The sequence below is a fragment of the Telopea speciosissima genome, chromosome 10 (genome assembly GCF_018873765.1).
Source record: "Telopea speciosissima isolate NSW1024214 ecotype Mountain lineage chromosome 10, Tspe_v1, whole genome shotgun sequence".
Classification (NCBI taxonomy): domain Eukaryota; kingdom Viridiplantae; phylum Streptophyta; class Magnoliopsida; order Proteales; family Proteaceae; genus Telopea; species Telopea speciosissima.
In genome coordinates this window covers 57127611-57144107 of record NC_057925.1, presented here as the reverse complement: position 1 = coordinate 57144107, position 16497 = coordinate 57127611, and the positions used below count along the sequence as shown (strand labels likewise).

Here is a 16497-nt window from a genome sequence, read left to right as displayed (position 1 = left end):
CTCACTATCCTCTCTCTTCTGGAAATGCTAAGGAAAAAAGAACTTTGTCCGGGAGCTGAGTGTGACCAACGTCCGAACTCCCATGAGTCTATCTCTAAAAGACAGATTTGCATCTTTATTTTAAGGAGAGACAGATAGATACATAGGAGTGCTAGCGTAGGCCACACTCCCGAACCCATCCACAAAATTACAGTCCCCATCTAGGAAAGAAATCCTCTCCAACGAGCATCTGACAGCTGAAGGCACTATGCGTGCGTGCCTGGATGCTCCTAGCCGTCAGATGTGTTCTGTAGGGGCTGGTGAACTGGAGAGGATCTGGGTGACCCCCTCCCCCCACCCCCAATCTAACCCACCATGTGGCAAAACAAAGGCCTGTCTAGAACTCTAGATAACCCCTTCAGATGGAGGACCAGTTTAAGAATCCCACTCCTCAAATTTTTTGTTTGGTACAGTACAGGCAATTAAAGGAGCTAAAAGAAGGGATCGATGATAGAAAATACTTACATGAGTAAATTAAGTAATATAACAAGGTCCCAACACTTCTTTTACTGGGTAATGAACTTTGAAATGCAGTAGGCTTCATTGCGAGTGCTCCAATGGCTGTCAGCCCTCCAGTATTGTAGATCAAGACTAAATTTGGGTATGTCCTTAGTAGATGAAGAGCTTGCCCTACAAAAAAATAAAAATAAATGAATACATATAAATAAGGGATAAATAATTATCCCGAGCTGGATCTGTGCGCCCCAGACACAGCAAGGTTGCGAAAAGACCGTCTTGCCCCTACCCGAGCACCTTGCCTGAGCAGGGGCAAGGCGGTCTTTTCCGCCTTGCTATGTGTGGGGTGCATAGAAGACTCAGAAGTAGGGGCAGCTCAGAAATAAAGGATCTAGATCCTAATCACTCACTTACCATAGAAATCACCAAAAATTAGAGAAACAAGAATTTCAGCTCTAGTTGTTTCACGTTCATCATCGCCAGTATTGTGGTGGTCTTCTTCCTTGTGATTCTTTGCATCTTGGTGTATGGTAATCGGGTAAAGATAATTGACCACATCTTTTTTGCCTGCAGCGGCAGCGTAGATGATTGGGATGCAATTTTTGTAGTATTGGCTTTTGATCATCACTAGTTTTGCATCCTTTTGAACGATGGCCCTTACGATCTCTTTGTTCCCACTTACAGAAGCAATATGGAGGATTGTTTTGCCATCTTTTTCTTGTCTTGATAGAACCTCTACCGACATATTTTTTAGCATTTCCTTTGCAATTTTAACCTTTCCATTTTGAACTGCCACATGAAGAGGGAGTTCTCCTGATGATGTGAGCCTGACTGCAAGAACTCCCTCATTTTTTGAGAGGAACTCAGAGACACTCTTCCAATTACCATCAACAATAGCTTTGTAAAAAGGCAAACTCCATGTGTAATTTGTGCTCTTCCTCTTCATTTTTCCTACAACTAGCCAATGGATTATAGTTAAAGGACTGATAAATTTCGAAGAATATTATGTAATGTGCCTAATGGGGTTCACTGTAGTGTATGGACGCTAGATTGGGCCAGCCTAGTCTGAGATAGGTTAAAAGGCTTGATTTAACGCATTCCATCAGCTCTGGAGTCTTTGGCGTATCGGTCAAGTACTTAACATTTGGTATCAGATCAACTGGGCACCACGTCACGGGTTCGAGTCACGGAAAGGGCTACCTGGAGTAGTTGAGTGAAAGCCGTCAAGAAAGAGCTACCAGTTGGCCAGACAAAAACCTTGGAGCAGAGTGGAACTGCTTAGAAAGGGCCAGGCTACCTACCACCAGAGGAAAAGTTTCCTAGAGTGATCGAGAGCCGCCGAGGATGACGACTGCGGAAGCATGGTGATCTGTTATATGCCTACTGGGCTCATTCTAGTTTATGGACGTTAGATTGGGCGAACCTAATATGAGATAGGTTAAAGGGAAATAATTATCACCTCCAATTTGCTGCCCGCTCCCAATTCCTTTAATAGGGGGAGTGGATCCCACCTTGGGCAGTGTGTTCGGGCAGGGGGTAGAGTGGTCATTCCCCCCCCCTATGTGTGGAATTAAAGGAATTAGAGCAGGCAGCGAATTGGAGGGGATAACGATTAGGCTAAAGGGTTTGATCTCAGATACCTAACAAAATAATTGATAGAAACCATATTACTTTACCTGTGTTTGCTGGGTAAGTGAACTCATACATGGTAACCAATTGCCTCCAAATAAGTGAACTGTGTTGCAACGCAATATATGGCAGTGTCCTAGCTCCACACTTTTTACTGAATATTATTTGAATTTTTTCGTCTATCTTCAACCAATTCGCATATTCTTTGCTGGAAGGATTTTCAGGTTCATGTTTTGCTCCAACCACATAATCCCAAAGTCCTTTCTTCTTCAAGATTCTTTCCATATTTTCTTTCCAACTTGAATAGTTTTCTTCTGTCAGAATAGGAATGTCGACGTCCATTAGCACTTCACTTTCCACAGAAATTGGCAAAGTAGTAATGTTTTCCTCCTGTAATGATGATGATGATGATGCCTCTTCACTTTTCATAGAAATAGGATTATTAGGAGCTTCTGTCACTGACAAGACATTAGTTTCCATCGCTCCTTCCATACCTATGTATAAAGAAAGCAATTATATATTCTTGATGAACTAAAATGAACAAGAAAATATAGTAATTGTAGTCTTGAATTAATATTGATCTAAAGATATTCAAGTTTTGCTCCTTTTGTTTTTTTGTGTGTTTGTAGGGGAAGGGAGAGATACAGGGCAAGAGATCGATGTCTAGTCATGTAACGCCTGCACTAACACAGGGGGCCAATAACAACGGTGTGTAAAAGCATTTGATAGAGTAGGAATTTTAAGTCCCCTGTTGGCTGAACGATAATTTTGCAAGGTCCTATATCTGGGCACAGGTATCATGCGACCTTTATTAATGAGGATGGAAAGTACAGAAACCCCTAAGGGTAGGGATGTAAACGGATTGAATTCGGCTCGGATAGTGCTACATCCGCATCTGATTAGTTTTCGGACGTATTCGGATAGTGCTAAACAAATATGGACACGGATACGGATCGGATATGTTATTCATTTACATGTAAATATAGCTTTTCGGATAGCTATAGCCTATCCGTATCCGCATCCGTTTAACTTTTCGACGGATTCGAATAGTGCTAAACAGATAAGGACACAGATACGGAAATAAATTTCAACTATTCATTTACACCCCTACCTAAGGGCCAAGAAGTTACTCACTTAAAAGACAAATTAGGTGAAAGAGAGGAATAAATGACACAATTAAGCTCAGACAAAACATAAGAAGGTAAGGAAAATAAAAAGGGGGGGGGGATGCTATTTTCCTTAACCTCAACCATAATGGCAGACGCATGTAATTAGTCAGGGTTAGCCATTTAAAAACTGCCCCTAATATATATCGGATCCGGCTCTTCTCCAGCAAGCCCAACACCCCGGTAGTGCCCAGTAAGTAATCCAATGGCTGGATGCACAGGCTGTGTGCCAGCACACATCTAACCAGCCTAGACGTTGGATGCCTGCTAGAAAGGAGCCCGATCCAATAGATACTTCTCAAGTAGTTGACGATTTTCTTTTCGTCCCCATCCTTATTTGGGTCAAGTTAGGACTTTTTTTTTTTGGGTAAAAGTCAAGTTAGGACTTAAGGAGATGAGTCCTTGAGTTGTATCTGGTCTTTTGTCTCATGCCATCAATAACATAGGCCTATTTATTTGTTTTGACAAAAGGGAAAAAAATGAAATTTTTTTTTTTGCGGATTTCAAGCGAAAGACGAAAATAATAATCCCACATCAAATGTGAGATGTGAGTAATTTGTATGGAGACTTATAAGATCTTGGGCACTCTCTCCTGTGAGTCGTTCACGTACGTGAAGATTCCCCGATCACGATTTTTATAAACCCTTTGGAACATACCACAGAGAGAGAGAGAAAGAGAGGCATTAGAGTTACCTGTGGCTTTTGTTGGATGAGTGGACTCATACATGTTAACCAATTGGCTCCAAATAAGTACAGTGATGTCTAGCTTTTCAATATCTTGTAGTGTCTCAGATCCACACTTTCTTCTGAATAATGATACAATTTCTTTCTTTATCTGCAACCAATCCTCATATTCTTGGCTGAAAGTATTTTCAGGTTCACGTTTTGCTCCAACCACATAATCCCAAAGTCCTTTCTTTTTCAACAAATTTTCCATCTTTTCTTTCCAACTCATATAGTTTTCTTCTGTCAGAATAGGAATATTGTCTTCATCATCGGTTGTTAGCACTTCGTTTGTAACTGATGAGACATTAATTTCCTTCGGTGGTCCTTCCATACCTATAAAATATATGAATAAAGAAACCAATTAAATCATATATTAATTCTTCAAGTAATAAGTTTAGAAGTAAAAAAAAGAAGTAAGGGAGAGATGAGAAAGCTAAAAAGAAACCAACTCCTACGTACCGATGGTTTCATGGATTCTGTCATTTTGTCTATCACCTGCCATACCTCGGCGATGGTGCACTGCTCTCCTTCTCCTCCTTCTCTAACGTGCCGGCGATCGCAAGAATGAGTACTGAAGGTAGATCGAGATTTAGCAGAAAACAAGCAATCTTAAAAGAAGTTAAGATAGTGGAAGACAGTTTTGAAAGACACTTTTGAGTGTGGGACAGCGTAGGGAAAGTAAGTGTATGGAAAGAAAAGAAGAGAGAGAGAGAGAGAGAGAGAGAGAGAGAGAGAACTCTTCTCTCTTGACTACAGTTGACCTGATAAATCATTAATGACTTGATAAAAATTCTACAAGCATACAACTCAAAACGACATGTAAATCTAACCCACCGGACCCGCAGCAAATTGGTTCTTAAATACATGTGCCACGTTCTTTGTCCAGGAATGTATCTGAGAACATTCTTGTTGCAAGTGTAGTAGGAAAATTTCGTCTACGTATTTAAGCGCAATACATGGGGTGGAATAAAGGCGAGATTTGGGTCATTAGGGAACGGGAATGTCATTCTGTCCATCCCAATGTGTTTGGACAAGGTGCATCTTTAATGCAAAAGACTTTATCCCTAAAAATATATTTCTTTTTTTGGATAAAGGAGATTTTATTATATAAAAATGAATAAAGGATTACAGGCTAGGGAACCGACGCCCAAGGGCATCATCCCGGACTAACATCGAGAGTGCCCCTGGGAGGCTGTCCCCACTAAAGTGGAGTTCCTGGGCTGAGCAAAGAAGTCCAGCTCACGCACATGGTGCGCAAAACAGCAGCTTCGGAAGCTATCACGCAACACGTGGATCTCATAAAAAAACCTCACGGCAGTACCAAGGTATCCTCCACTCGCCCACAATCATCTGAATCGCACTCGATCGCGTGACATGGCTTGTACTTGTGCTCTGATAGAATCATGGAAAGTTTTCTGTTATACTACGAAATGGAATAATTTACTTTCCATTTGGGTTCATTAATACCCTCCTAAGTTTAAATATTTTTTAAAATATTTAAGATCTCATTTCTTTGGTTACCATCCTTGCAGTAGGAACATTTTTGCTACAAGTGTAATAGCAAATTTTTTTTTGGTTCATGCACCCTTGGTCTCTTTTGTCTTTTTAGGGGGTGTGCTGGTCATTTCACGTATATTTATGTGTGGACATAAGTACATGCTGAGCTACGCAACGGATTAATGTTTTTTCTCCCTTACAAATATTTATAAGCAGTTTACAAAATCATTACCTTACATAAGTAAAAAGATTTGCAAAAAACACAATATAATAAAAAGGTATTCTAACTATTCTCATTATTTGATCAAAAATTATTATTTGTTTTGAATTATTTATTATTAAAAAAAGCTCAAAATAAATTCAGAATTTACAAAGATACGGTTTCAATCCAATCATCTGCTTGTATTTGAGACATTTTCCTCTTGTCGAGTCTATATTTTATCAAGACACCATGAGTCCAGTGAAGTTTCTCTTCATGTACCCCTATTTGTTTTTGAAGATGATGAATTTAATTAGACACTTACTTAAGGCAACGTTATTGTATCAGTGTATCAAGTGACATGTACGTATTGGTATCGGATACAATATTGATACACATAATATGTAACTACGGGCTAAATAATGATTCTTTTTTTAATTTATCCCTCATATAGGTCGATACGGCCTCGATACACATATTGATATCAACGGTGATCAATATGGCTACTAATACCAATACCTATAATTATATTTGAGTTTTTTTTTTTTTTTTAAAGGTTCTATTTTCATGTGATTCCATAATAGAATTTTTGGATTTATCAAAAAAAAAAAAAAAAAGGGAAAGGGAGCATGGCTCAACACCAATACCCCGATTAATGAGAGTGTGTGGGAATCGATTAGGAAGGGTGCAATGGTCATTTTGTAAATCCTTGTGCCCAGAGGCACGCTCTCGAACAGAGAACCCCTTCCTTAGAATTTTAGTACATTGTTTATGCTAGTCAATTTTTGTAGATTGTTCAATTTGAGAAAAAAAAAATGAGACGATGTTCTATACTCGAGAGCACACGGTGCACACTACGCCCAAAATCATGGGACAATACAGGACAGTCATTTGGATCATTCAACAGAGGTGGGACCGTCATTTCGCCCACCCCCATATGTTTAGGGGCCTGGATGCCCCCTGCATCCGCAGTGCAAACATTTTCCCATAAATCATACTGCATGATGTCGAATTACACAGTCGTCATAGAACATCACGTATTGACCCATGAGCGTGCAAGGAGAATCCTCTCCCTCCTCGTACGAGGAGCTGAGCCGGACTCAAAATTAATGAGTTCCCAAGATGTGTTGGAATGGATCCCACCACCCAGAGAAAAAACGATCAATGATTAATAAAGTCCTTTAATTAACAACGCTTAAAAGATAATGCTAGAGAAGATAAAACAGTAGATAGCTACGAGAGAGTAATCGGCATTGAGATTTGAAAGCCAAACCATGTAGAATTGTAAACTTAAATGAGTCTTTATAAGCATTTAGAATGTGTTCGAAAAATGCATATCAAACACAGCCTTGATTTTCAAAGAAATTTCAATGACAACAGTGAAAAAAAAGGATCATTTGGAAGCCGATCAAGTAACATTCGATAGAAAGCGGTATTGAGAAATTCCGGGCAATGGCCTTTTACCGGACGGAAAAATACGATCAGGACCCAAAAGAGATGAGAAGAACAAACTAGAAAGGTTTAAAAAAAACAAAACACGGAAAGAAAAAGATAGAGAAAGGAGATTTGAGATAGCGACAAAAGAAACGACAGGGAAGAACCAAAAAGTAAGAAAAAACAAACAAAAAAAACTTTCCACCTCATTGATTGACAAGAACAGTAAAGAGCACACACTCTCTCTCTCTCTCTTTTCGGTTCCATCTTTAATTTAGGCTATGTTTGTTATACATTTTTTAAATAGATTCTAGATCTAAAATGCATTTTGAAGTGAGAAAATCTAAAAGACTTCAGGTTTGAAAATGCATTCTAGACCCAAAATCTATTTTAAGAATACACACCAAACATAGCCTAAGTATAGATTATCTCCAGTAACATGACTTCCCTCGAGTCAAAAAGATAATGCAATGACACATGAAGTGATCCTGAAAGTGATAGACCAACTCAAGATCATTTCTCATAGATCCAATGGATGTGATCCTATCAAAGCACTCCCATACAGGTATATATTTAATGTAAACTTAAATCAATAAGTCAATAATTATGGGCTTTGTATGGCAATTGGAAAAATCATATCATTTTAGTCGAACTAGTCGGAAAAAAGGAGCCTGCGCAATCACATGCACCCAGTTGGCTCTCCTCCAGCCATGGTGGGAGCTGGAGGATCCAGCCCAGTAAAACAAGGGGTGTTTGGGTTCTTTCACAGGTGGCCCCATGTAAAATGATCAACCTCGCCCCCTACGTTTTTGCTGGGTTGGATCCTCCAGCTCCAGCCACTGAAGGAGGAGAGCAAGGTCCCCCCCTTAGGGTCTTACTAAAAGCATATCTTCAATTTTTTTCCACCAAGAAAAAATAAAGAGCGGATAGAAATTATTGCAGTAAACATTTAAATCGATCACTCATATTCTTAGCAATTTAAAATTCCACTAATGATGTATATAAATTAATGCTAGACATTAAACTCAAATGTGTATGACAAATAAAATACACTTTATACTTGATAATACATTGCACTTCTTTTGAATAATACTCTCTCTACAACACACAATGATACAATACTATTACTACCCATTCATGCATGCATATTTAATTTCCTTTCCCAAATATATTTGACGAGGATGTGGTAAACAACAATTGAAAGAATAGGGGAAGTTCCACCAAAGCATAAATAGTGATTGGGATACGTGCTAGAAAAACAATTGGAAAGGAGACCCACAGACAAATATCGAAGCAAAGCATAAATAAAATGGCTGCCACAAAGTCTATCATCATCCCCACTATAGAAACGAAGAGAAATAAGAGGCCCAATATCAACATCCGAGGCAAAGTTGAGAAGAAGTCTTCTTCTGCATATCGTGAAATAATAATGGCTAGAAACATCAACATTGAAGCGACCGAAGAGCAAAATGCTAATATATTTGATATGATAAAAATTATAGGAAACCTGCGTTGTATGTAATTGGGTTCTTCTCCTCCCGTATTATCACTACTACTCTCCTTATTGGCACTAGGTACGGTAAACACTGTTGCAAACATAATCATGGTGATTAGTGTTGCTACCACCATTCATTGTATTGATGTATTCCTCATCCATGCTGCTCCTTCTTTAAGTAGCTCTTTATGCTCCTCCATGAATAATATTTTAGGTGTTTGCTCGCCGTTGTTTCGATATGAGTCATAGTTGGAAATCATAACACTTGTCACTTCCTAAAATGAAGAAAAAAAAAGTACAAAATTTATAACGGACACACACATGATGACTAAAATTGCAACTTAGGGGTTTGTGAGTCCTAGGATAGTGGGTGAACCATCGTCTATGGGTGTATCAAGGAAAACTTTCTCCATTAAAAGAAAAAAAAAAAAAAAGCTTTCTGCATGTTGGAAATTAAGGAACAAGGAAAGATGATCAACCTTAAACCATAGTAACTCACGTTGCATTTGGAGAGCTGCACAAGGAACTTGATTGAGCTTCTCAATAGGTGCTTTTTTTGCAACTAAATGTGACATGTAGTTTCCTTATTCATCATCTATCTATGCAAGATGATTCCTCGTTGATGGGTCTAGATGATGAATAAGCCCGAAAATCTTTTCTTGGCGATTGATGATTGCGTGATGAAATACTGTTTTGCTTTCATATGATTCCAAGATCAATAGAAGCTGAGGATAGTTGTTGATAGCCTCTTCAATAAATTCAATAATCCCATGCTCTGTTGCTCTAAACATTGCTGAAGCCAGCATAAACTTAGCATGATCAAGATCATAATCACCAAGTTCTAATATTAGCCTCCATAGTTCTTTTAGTAGCCCAGAAGCTTCATAATGCTTCAACTTCTCTTCATAGATGTTCTTGCAACCAGGCACGACTTCCAATTGATACATGTATGTAGATGGGCTATAGAGTTAACTTTCATGCATGATGATGATGAACTTTAATTATAAGGATGCATTAATAAGTAACACTATTATGATCATAGTTTGAAAGGTATCGGATCGGATTGGCTGATTTTGGCCGGATCATACCGATCCAATCCAGCTGAAAAATGTAAAAAAATATTTTTTTATAAAAAAAATAGAGACAAAAGTGCCATAGTTGCCCAAGTTTGAGCGATCCCGATCCATGTAGGCCGATCCGATCCAACCGATACTGAGATCACGAACCATGATTATGATAGGTGATGATCATAGGTAGGGGTGATTCAATTCTCATCAATTTTCTCACCTAATTTAATAAATGCATTTTGAAATAGCCAACGGAAATGAAACCATAGACCCTTACAAAACTCAAAAATAATGCAATTTGTACTTCTTGTGCAATATAGCCTACACATCATCATCATATTTCCTGCGTGCATCGAAATGAAACGAGAGATTATACACTTACACAATAGAGAGAACCCTAGTTGGCTTTACAAGAATATATAGAAGATAAACTTTAATTACAAGTAGAGAGATAGACACATATAGAACCCTTACTTGTGGAGATGTTAACTTGATGAGAGAGAGAGGGGGGGAGGGGGGGGATTTTTGCTCAAACAAGCATTTTTGCCATTGACGTGGACATCTAGCACTGCTCCAACTATATTAATACAAATTGGGGGAATTTCGCATTTGGAATATAAATAATTAGAAAGTGAACTAATAGCAAACTTTGATCAGACTAGTTTAGTTAGAGAGGTTATCTTGGCAACCCATCTATTTTTGCCACATGGAAGAATGATGTGGTAATTCTTATTTGTTAGATGGATATCTAAGGGATGGTTTGGATTAATCATATGTTAAATTTTCAATTTAATTAAAGACCCTTTTATTTATCATGTCCATGCATCCCAAAAAGTTTGGCAACTGTACTATATATGATTTGTTTTTATTTTTATATTTATTTATTAAGTTTCAACATTTCGTTTTGCTGCTTGTCCAACTCCAACTGGATTGAAACTTGATATACAGCATGCACCATCTTTTAACCTATGATCATGTGGCAAAACCAGGGCCTGCCTGGATATAACCTCTCCAAACAAACTATTTAAAAAAGGAAAAATTACATCATTATCAACATTTGAGTTTTTTCTTACTAAACTAGCGAGTCATTGTTTGGATTTATAAAATTAGCCAAAATAGTAACCTTCACTCCATCAAAATATATTTTACCATTTTTACCCCCCAAACTACCCTCCACATCCTCCTACGATCACTCTTCCCTGAAATCACCTCGCGCAACTCTGCAACGCCCCATCCCTCTCCTGCCCTCGCCCCCACATACTTCTAAATTTAATTTTTATTGTTGAATGAAACTCCTCTTCTAGTGCTTTTCTCGCACCAAAACCCTGCAGCAATTTCTGCTAGACGATCCACATCCGTGAGTCGGTGAGTATTCTCTCTCTCTCTCTCTCTCTCTCTCTCGAAATGGAAAGAACAGCTAAGCGGCTAATTAGATTGATCCCATGATCTGATTTTTGAGTTTTCAATAGTTTCTATGCAGGAATAATAGATGACAGTTCTGAATTGTTTGTCGTTGGATCTCTAATTTGGAGCGGGAAAGAAATGCGAGATGGGAGAACTAATGTTTTTGCGGCTGGTTCGAGATTTTCTGGTGGTGATGGAATGCAAATTATCCTCTGCGACTCTGAAAATGTCATTAATGTAGGCAGAGAAATCGCTACAAGCTTACAAGTGGTTGAGCATATCGGATTCGGGAGCAGCGGCCGCCCTGCCATCATCCTCAGACGACGCTGGTGTCCAAGTCATTACTGGGTTTGCATTTCTTTTTTAAGTTTACTCTTCTTATTCTTCAAATCCGCAGGTTAGAAGGAGATAGCAAGTCGTCCGAGGAGAAGAGAGGTGTTGCCTGCTAGATTTTTATCAGGAGAAGGAGACGGCAAGTTCGTCTGCCCGCAAACCCCATATTCAGACGGTAAATATTGTTGTCCAGTTGAATGAAAACAGGGGACTATCCACCAGTCGGTGGCCTCAGGTTCCCACCCCATCGTTGGGGATTCCGGAGCAGCGGTGGAGTTCTGATTTTGACAAATTAGGGGGTAGATTCTTGTATGCTTCTAATTGCATAGACGATGGGAGGGAATCAGGGAAGAGAGTGGTGAGAAGGAAATGAGGTTTGAAGAGAGTGGGTTGCGAGCTCACAGCGAAGGGAAGGAGCGAGGCCGCCGGTCATGGTGTGATCGAGGGGAGGAAGAGGAAAGGGATAAAAATGTCAAATAAATATATGCCAGTGAGGGTGGGTACTATTTTGGTTATTTTTGTAATACTCAGACTGGATCTGTCTAGTTCCGTTAAACTAAACATTGAGTGGTTAAATCTGTAAATCAAAACCCAATGTTGCCTAATCTGGTAATTTTCCCATTTAAAAATCCCAAAATTCCCCAAAATTTTGGTTTATAACAGTAAACTGACTGATTGGCTACATCGATCAAGCAAGCATGGACTATAATCATGTATAGAAATTAAAATTTTCCCAACAAGCTTGTAGGAACCCTGCTCCGGTTGTTCCCTTTGGTTGGATTAGATCAGTAGAGTCCAAAGAAGGGATCGATAACAAAGAATACTTACTGGATCAGGTATTTTTTGTTTCCCGGTGCTACGGTGAAGTTGCCTAAGATGTCTAGTCCCCACATGGCAAAAGGTATGGGATCGAACATTCAAAACTACAGGGGAGATGGGGTTAAAGACCATTTAGTCAGGTCTTAACCTAACCCGATATTATTTTGAATTATTCGAATCTCATCTAGCCTTGGTAAGCATTCGGGACAGTTTATGTTTCAGATAACTTAGTTAGGTTACTAAGTATGGGGGTTTGTGAAACCATTCCAAACTTGATGGGGTAGCAAATTTTCATGTGAAGTCTCCTTACTTTGTTATTCCACAAAGGAATATGGAAAATGTCTGATATGTTTCAATGGTATTGTGCTAGTCTTTATGTCATTCCAAATTTGATGACATGTCTTTCATAGTATGGTGTACCATTCCAAATTTGATTATAGGATCGAGTTCTTGTAAAGAAACTTGATGATGATGCTTATTATTTTTTGATTTACCTTCAGCCATATATGAAATGTACCTTAAAACCCTAACCCTAACACTTACATGAGTAGATGAAATAATATCCCAAGTTCCCAACATTTTTCGTTGATAATGAACTTTTAAATGTAGTACGCCTCATTGAGAGTACTTGTAGTGTCCAATTCATATTATCCACGGTAATGACTAATCGTGGGTATTTTTGTAGATGATCAAAAACATTCCTACAAAAGATAAATAAATAAATTTTTTGAGTGAGATAGTGTTATGTACTTGATGGATTCACCAAAAAACACCATAGCTAATGGAACGCATTAAATCAAGACTTATACATATCCTATACTATCCTAGCCCAATCTAATGCCCATACTCTAGAGTGAGCTCCATTAGGCACATAACAAAAGCCAACTTTCTTTCAAGTGGTTACTTTAAAACTCGAAAGATGAATTTTGGAGTCTATTGATCATTACTTATCATACATCTCACTAAAAATTAGAAAATTTTCTCCTCTCAGGTTCCTGCCGGTTAAGTTCGTAGGTTCCTCTCATAGGGAGGGTGGAAATGACGACCTCACCCCACCCGGACATCTAAAAATTAGTCCAATAAGAATTTTAACTTTTTCACGTTCACCAGTACTGTTGTGGTCTGCTTCTTTCTTTTGATGGGCTTCTGTTAATTGGTGTAGGGTGATCGGGTAAAGATAATTCACCACAACTTTGTAGCCTGCCCGCGCAGCGACCATGATCAGAAGATTATTCATGTTGTTTTTAATCAATTCTAGCTTCTCATCCTTTTCTAGCTTCCAATTACCATCAACAATAGCTCCGTAAAAAGGCACACACCATGTGTAAATTGTGCTCCTCCTCCTCATTACCTCTACAGCCAAGGTAAATAGAAAAGATTTTAAAGTGCAAAGAGAGAGAGAGAGAGGGGGGTGGGGGTACAATTTTTTGTATTTTACTCTGTTTTTTCACAATCCAGATCGTTTACAGCGTGCTGCCCCAATGACCACGTGCTGCGCAGACATAGGGCCATGTGCAATGATTGCCTTACCCCTACCTGAGCAAGGCATTCGAGTAGGGGTAAGGTGGTCATTATACACGATTCTGTATCTACGTAGCATAGACATTGGGGTAGCCCGCACCGTAGAGAATCTGGATGGCTTGTTTCAATAATGTAACATATTATTAGTCTGTGTTAACTTTCAAAGAAATATGTGGTAATAGAAAAAAACCATACATATTACGGACCTGTAATATATGTTAATAAGTGAATTTATACATGGTAACCAATTGGCTCCAAATAAGTGTTATTTTCCAATGTGTGAAAATTTTTGCAATAAAAATTTTCAAGTAAAATATTTTACGTTGAAAGAAATAGAGCCTAAATAAAATTTGGGGGTAGACTTTGTGATTGACTTAAGGGGTATTAATGATATTTGAAAGGAACTTTTGTTCCATCCAACATTTGACCATAATATAACCTATCTTTTATCATGAAATTTGTATAAAAAGAGGGGTGGAAAAGAGCGCTACTTGGTCACATGCGGCTCCAACCTAGACACAAGACTGCACAAAATGATCGTTGTGGTAGTTATTTCGTGCAACCCTGTGTCTAGGTGTAGGAGCTGCACGCAACAACCAGGTAGCGCTCTCTATACCGAAAAAAAATTGTAAGATTTATTAATGAATATACAAAACACAAAAACCTCTACACACCAAAGAATGCAACTTACGAGGCAAATTAGGGCATGGTGGGTAACGTTCCCGGAGAATACTTCTGGTGTTCATTTGTTCTACGAGAGTGCATATAGAATGAAAACACGTTTGGCACATGGTCCAATCTTTTGTTCTCACACACTGGACCGGTTGAAAAATGATGACGGTCAGGAATTGAGAAACACCAATTTGGAGCTTGTTCGATTCTTCCGCCCAAATGGAAGATCAAAAGGAAGAACAATAAAAAGCTATTCCCGATAGCCATTCTCTCTTCATGAGTGTCTCTCCTCTCACGCCATTCTCTCTTCCACGAGCTCCGCACAACCTTCTGCTACATCAGCTTTCCTCTTCTGGCACGACCCCCTCTGCAACTGGACTTGACAACAACGAAGGTGACTCTCTCTCTCTCTCTCTCTCTCTCTCCCCTCTATCTCTAGCAGAATCTCTAAACCCTGAATAGGGTTTCTTCCATGGAAAAGAAAAAGAAATCCAAAACCTGCGTTATTTCTTTATTTCTCTCTGGAAAAGAAAAAAAAATCCCTAAAAGAAATAGCCCCTCCCCTGCGTTCTTTCTTTATTTCTCTCTGAAAACCCCTGCCTGAAATTTCCAAAAAAACACTCTGTTGAAACTGGAAAATCCAAAACCCAAGAAAAGAAACGAAGAAGAAAACCCAGCCAAACTTTCTGATTCTATCTCACTTTCTCTCTGCATCAAAAATAGAAGATCGCAGGGTTGCGGGGGAACCCTAAAAACCCAAAAAATACCATACGATTCCTTGCAATGTCTTATGATTTTTTCTTGCAATTTTTTTTTCTAACTTGAACTGATGGGATTTGATTTTGCAGGAAAAACTAGAGAGAAAGTTGGATCAGCAGTGAACCAAGTTTAGTGTATACCTGCAATCTCCAAAAAGTGAGTCGATGTTGGTGTTTACCTTTGTGCATTTTTTTGTTATCTTCTTCCATGTTGCTTGGTTTCCATTCGAACTTCATAGTTAAAATAATATCTATTGATTTCTGGTCTTAAGCCTGAGGTTAATCTTTCATATATTACAAGTTCAAACAACTGCTCTGTTACTTGAAATATTCAGTTGCAGGCCTATTGCACCAACTAGAGTTACAGGAAACATAATATTTTTAGGTTTGAGAAAGTCACCAGGGTGGGACTATACTGTTGTTGAAGTCCCTGCCCAGTTTTCTTAATCTTTGAGAAGTTACAGCTCTTGTTTCAGCCTTCTAGTTCACCATTCGTTATCCTTTTTAATTTCTGAAAGTGTTTACTCATAAATACAACCTCGGGGTTGTGTTTGGTAAATCCAGAATAATCCAATTTCTGGAAACTACATTAAACTTATGGAATCTGTTAAACTTCTGAGTCTTCCTCGTTCCACCCAATTGATCCAGGTTACTACTGTGGTTTCAGAACTTCATTGTGATTCTAGATTCCATCCTAAAATCTGAACCACACCATATTAATATAGGTAATGTGACCTATCTTCTCTGTTTTCTAGTTGTTGAGTGGGTTGTTTCATTCCTACTAAACTTGAACATAGTTAGGTTCACCCAACACAATACCTACAGAAATCAGCTGCCTTGGTTACCAGGGGGTCTTTCTTGTCTTAGGTTGATTTGCTAACAAAGGTATAGGCTGCATTGGGTGTTTTTTTTTTTTGATGAAACCAAGAAGAACTATATTATTAAAGAGGATGAGAACAAACAGTTTTTGCCAGATTTTTGACAATAGTCATACAGAACCCAGTACTGATAAGTCTAAACTGTACATTGGGTGTTTTGGGGAGGGAAGGGGTGGGATAGAGGCATGGCCTTGGGTTGTGTTGATAAATCTGATTCCACTTAGGCCACATGCTCATGTGAGTGATTTGCAGTTATTTTTAAGTACTGATATCCTGAGAAAGGGGATTCGATCAATTGAGAAATCAAGAAAGCTTCAAGAGAGTTCTTTGTCTCCATTGTTAAGTTTTGGTGTTGCAGAGAGGGAAACCTTGCATTTTCAATAGTAGTTTTTTTGTGCAATGGG

The 16497-nt window shown here is 38.7% G+C and overlaps 1 protein-coding gene across 1 annotated transcript; it reads right to left on the bottom strand.

Annotated features, from left to right (window-relative positions):
- Positions 1 to 901: 901 nt before the first annotated feature.
- Positions 902 to 4347, bottom strand: LOC122643783. Its single transcript, XM_043837367.1, has 3 exons — positions 4047 to 4347; positions 2172 to 2228; positions 902 to 1446 (listed from the first exon to the last, which is right to left on the bottom strand). Exons 1-3 carry the CDS (start codon positions 4345 to 4347, stop codon positions 902 to 904), a joined length of 903 nt encoding a protein of 300 aa, XP_043693302.1.
- Positions 4348 to 16497: the final 12150 nt, after the last annotated feature.

Bases quoted from the DNA above. Each gene is read 5' to 3' on its own strand.
- LOC122643783 (XM_043837367.1), bottom strand. From the start codon at position 4,347: ATGGAAGGACCACCGAAGGAAATTAATGTCTCATCAGTTACAAACGAA. The intron at 2,229-4,046 runs CTGTACTTATTT...TGCAACACAGTT, and splicing joins TATTGAAAAGCTAGACATCA to CACTTATTTGGAGGCAATTG. The intron at 1,447-2,171 runs GTAAAGTAATAT...GGCTAGTTGTAG, and splicing joins CACTTACCCAGCAAACACAG to GAAAAATGAAGAGGAAGAGC.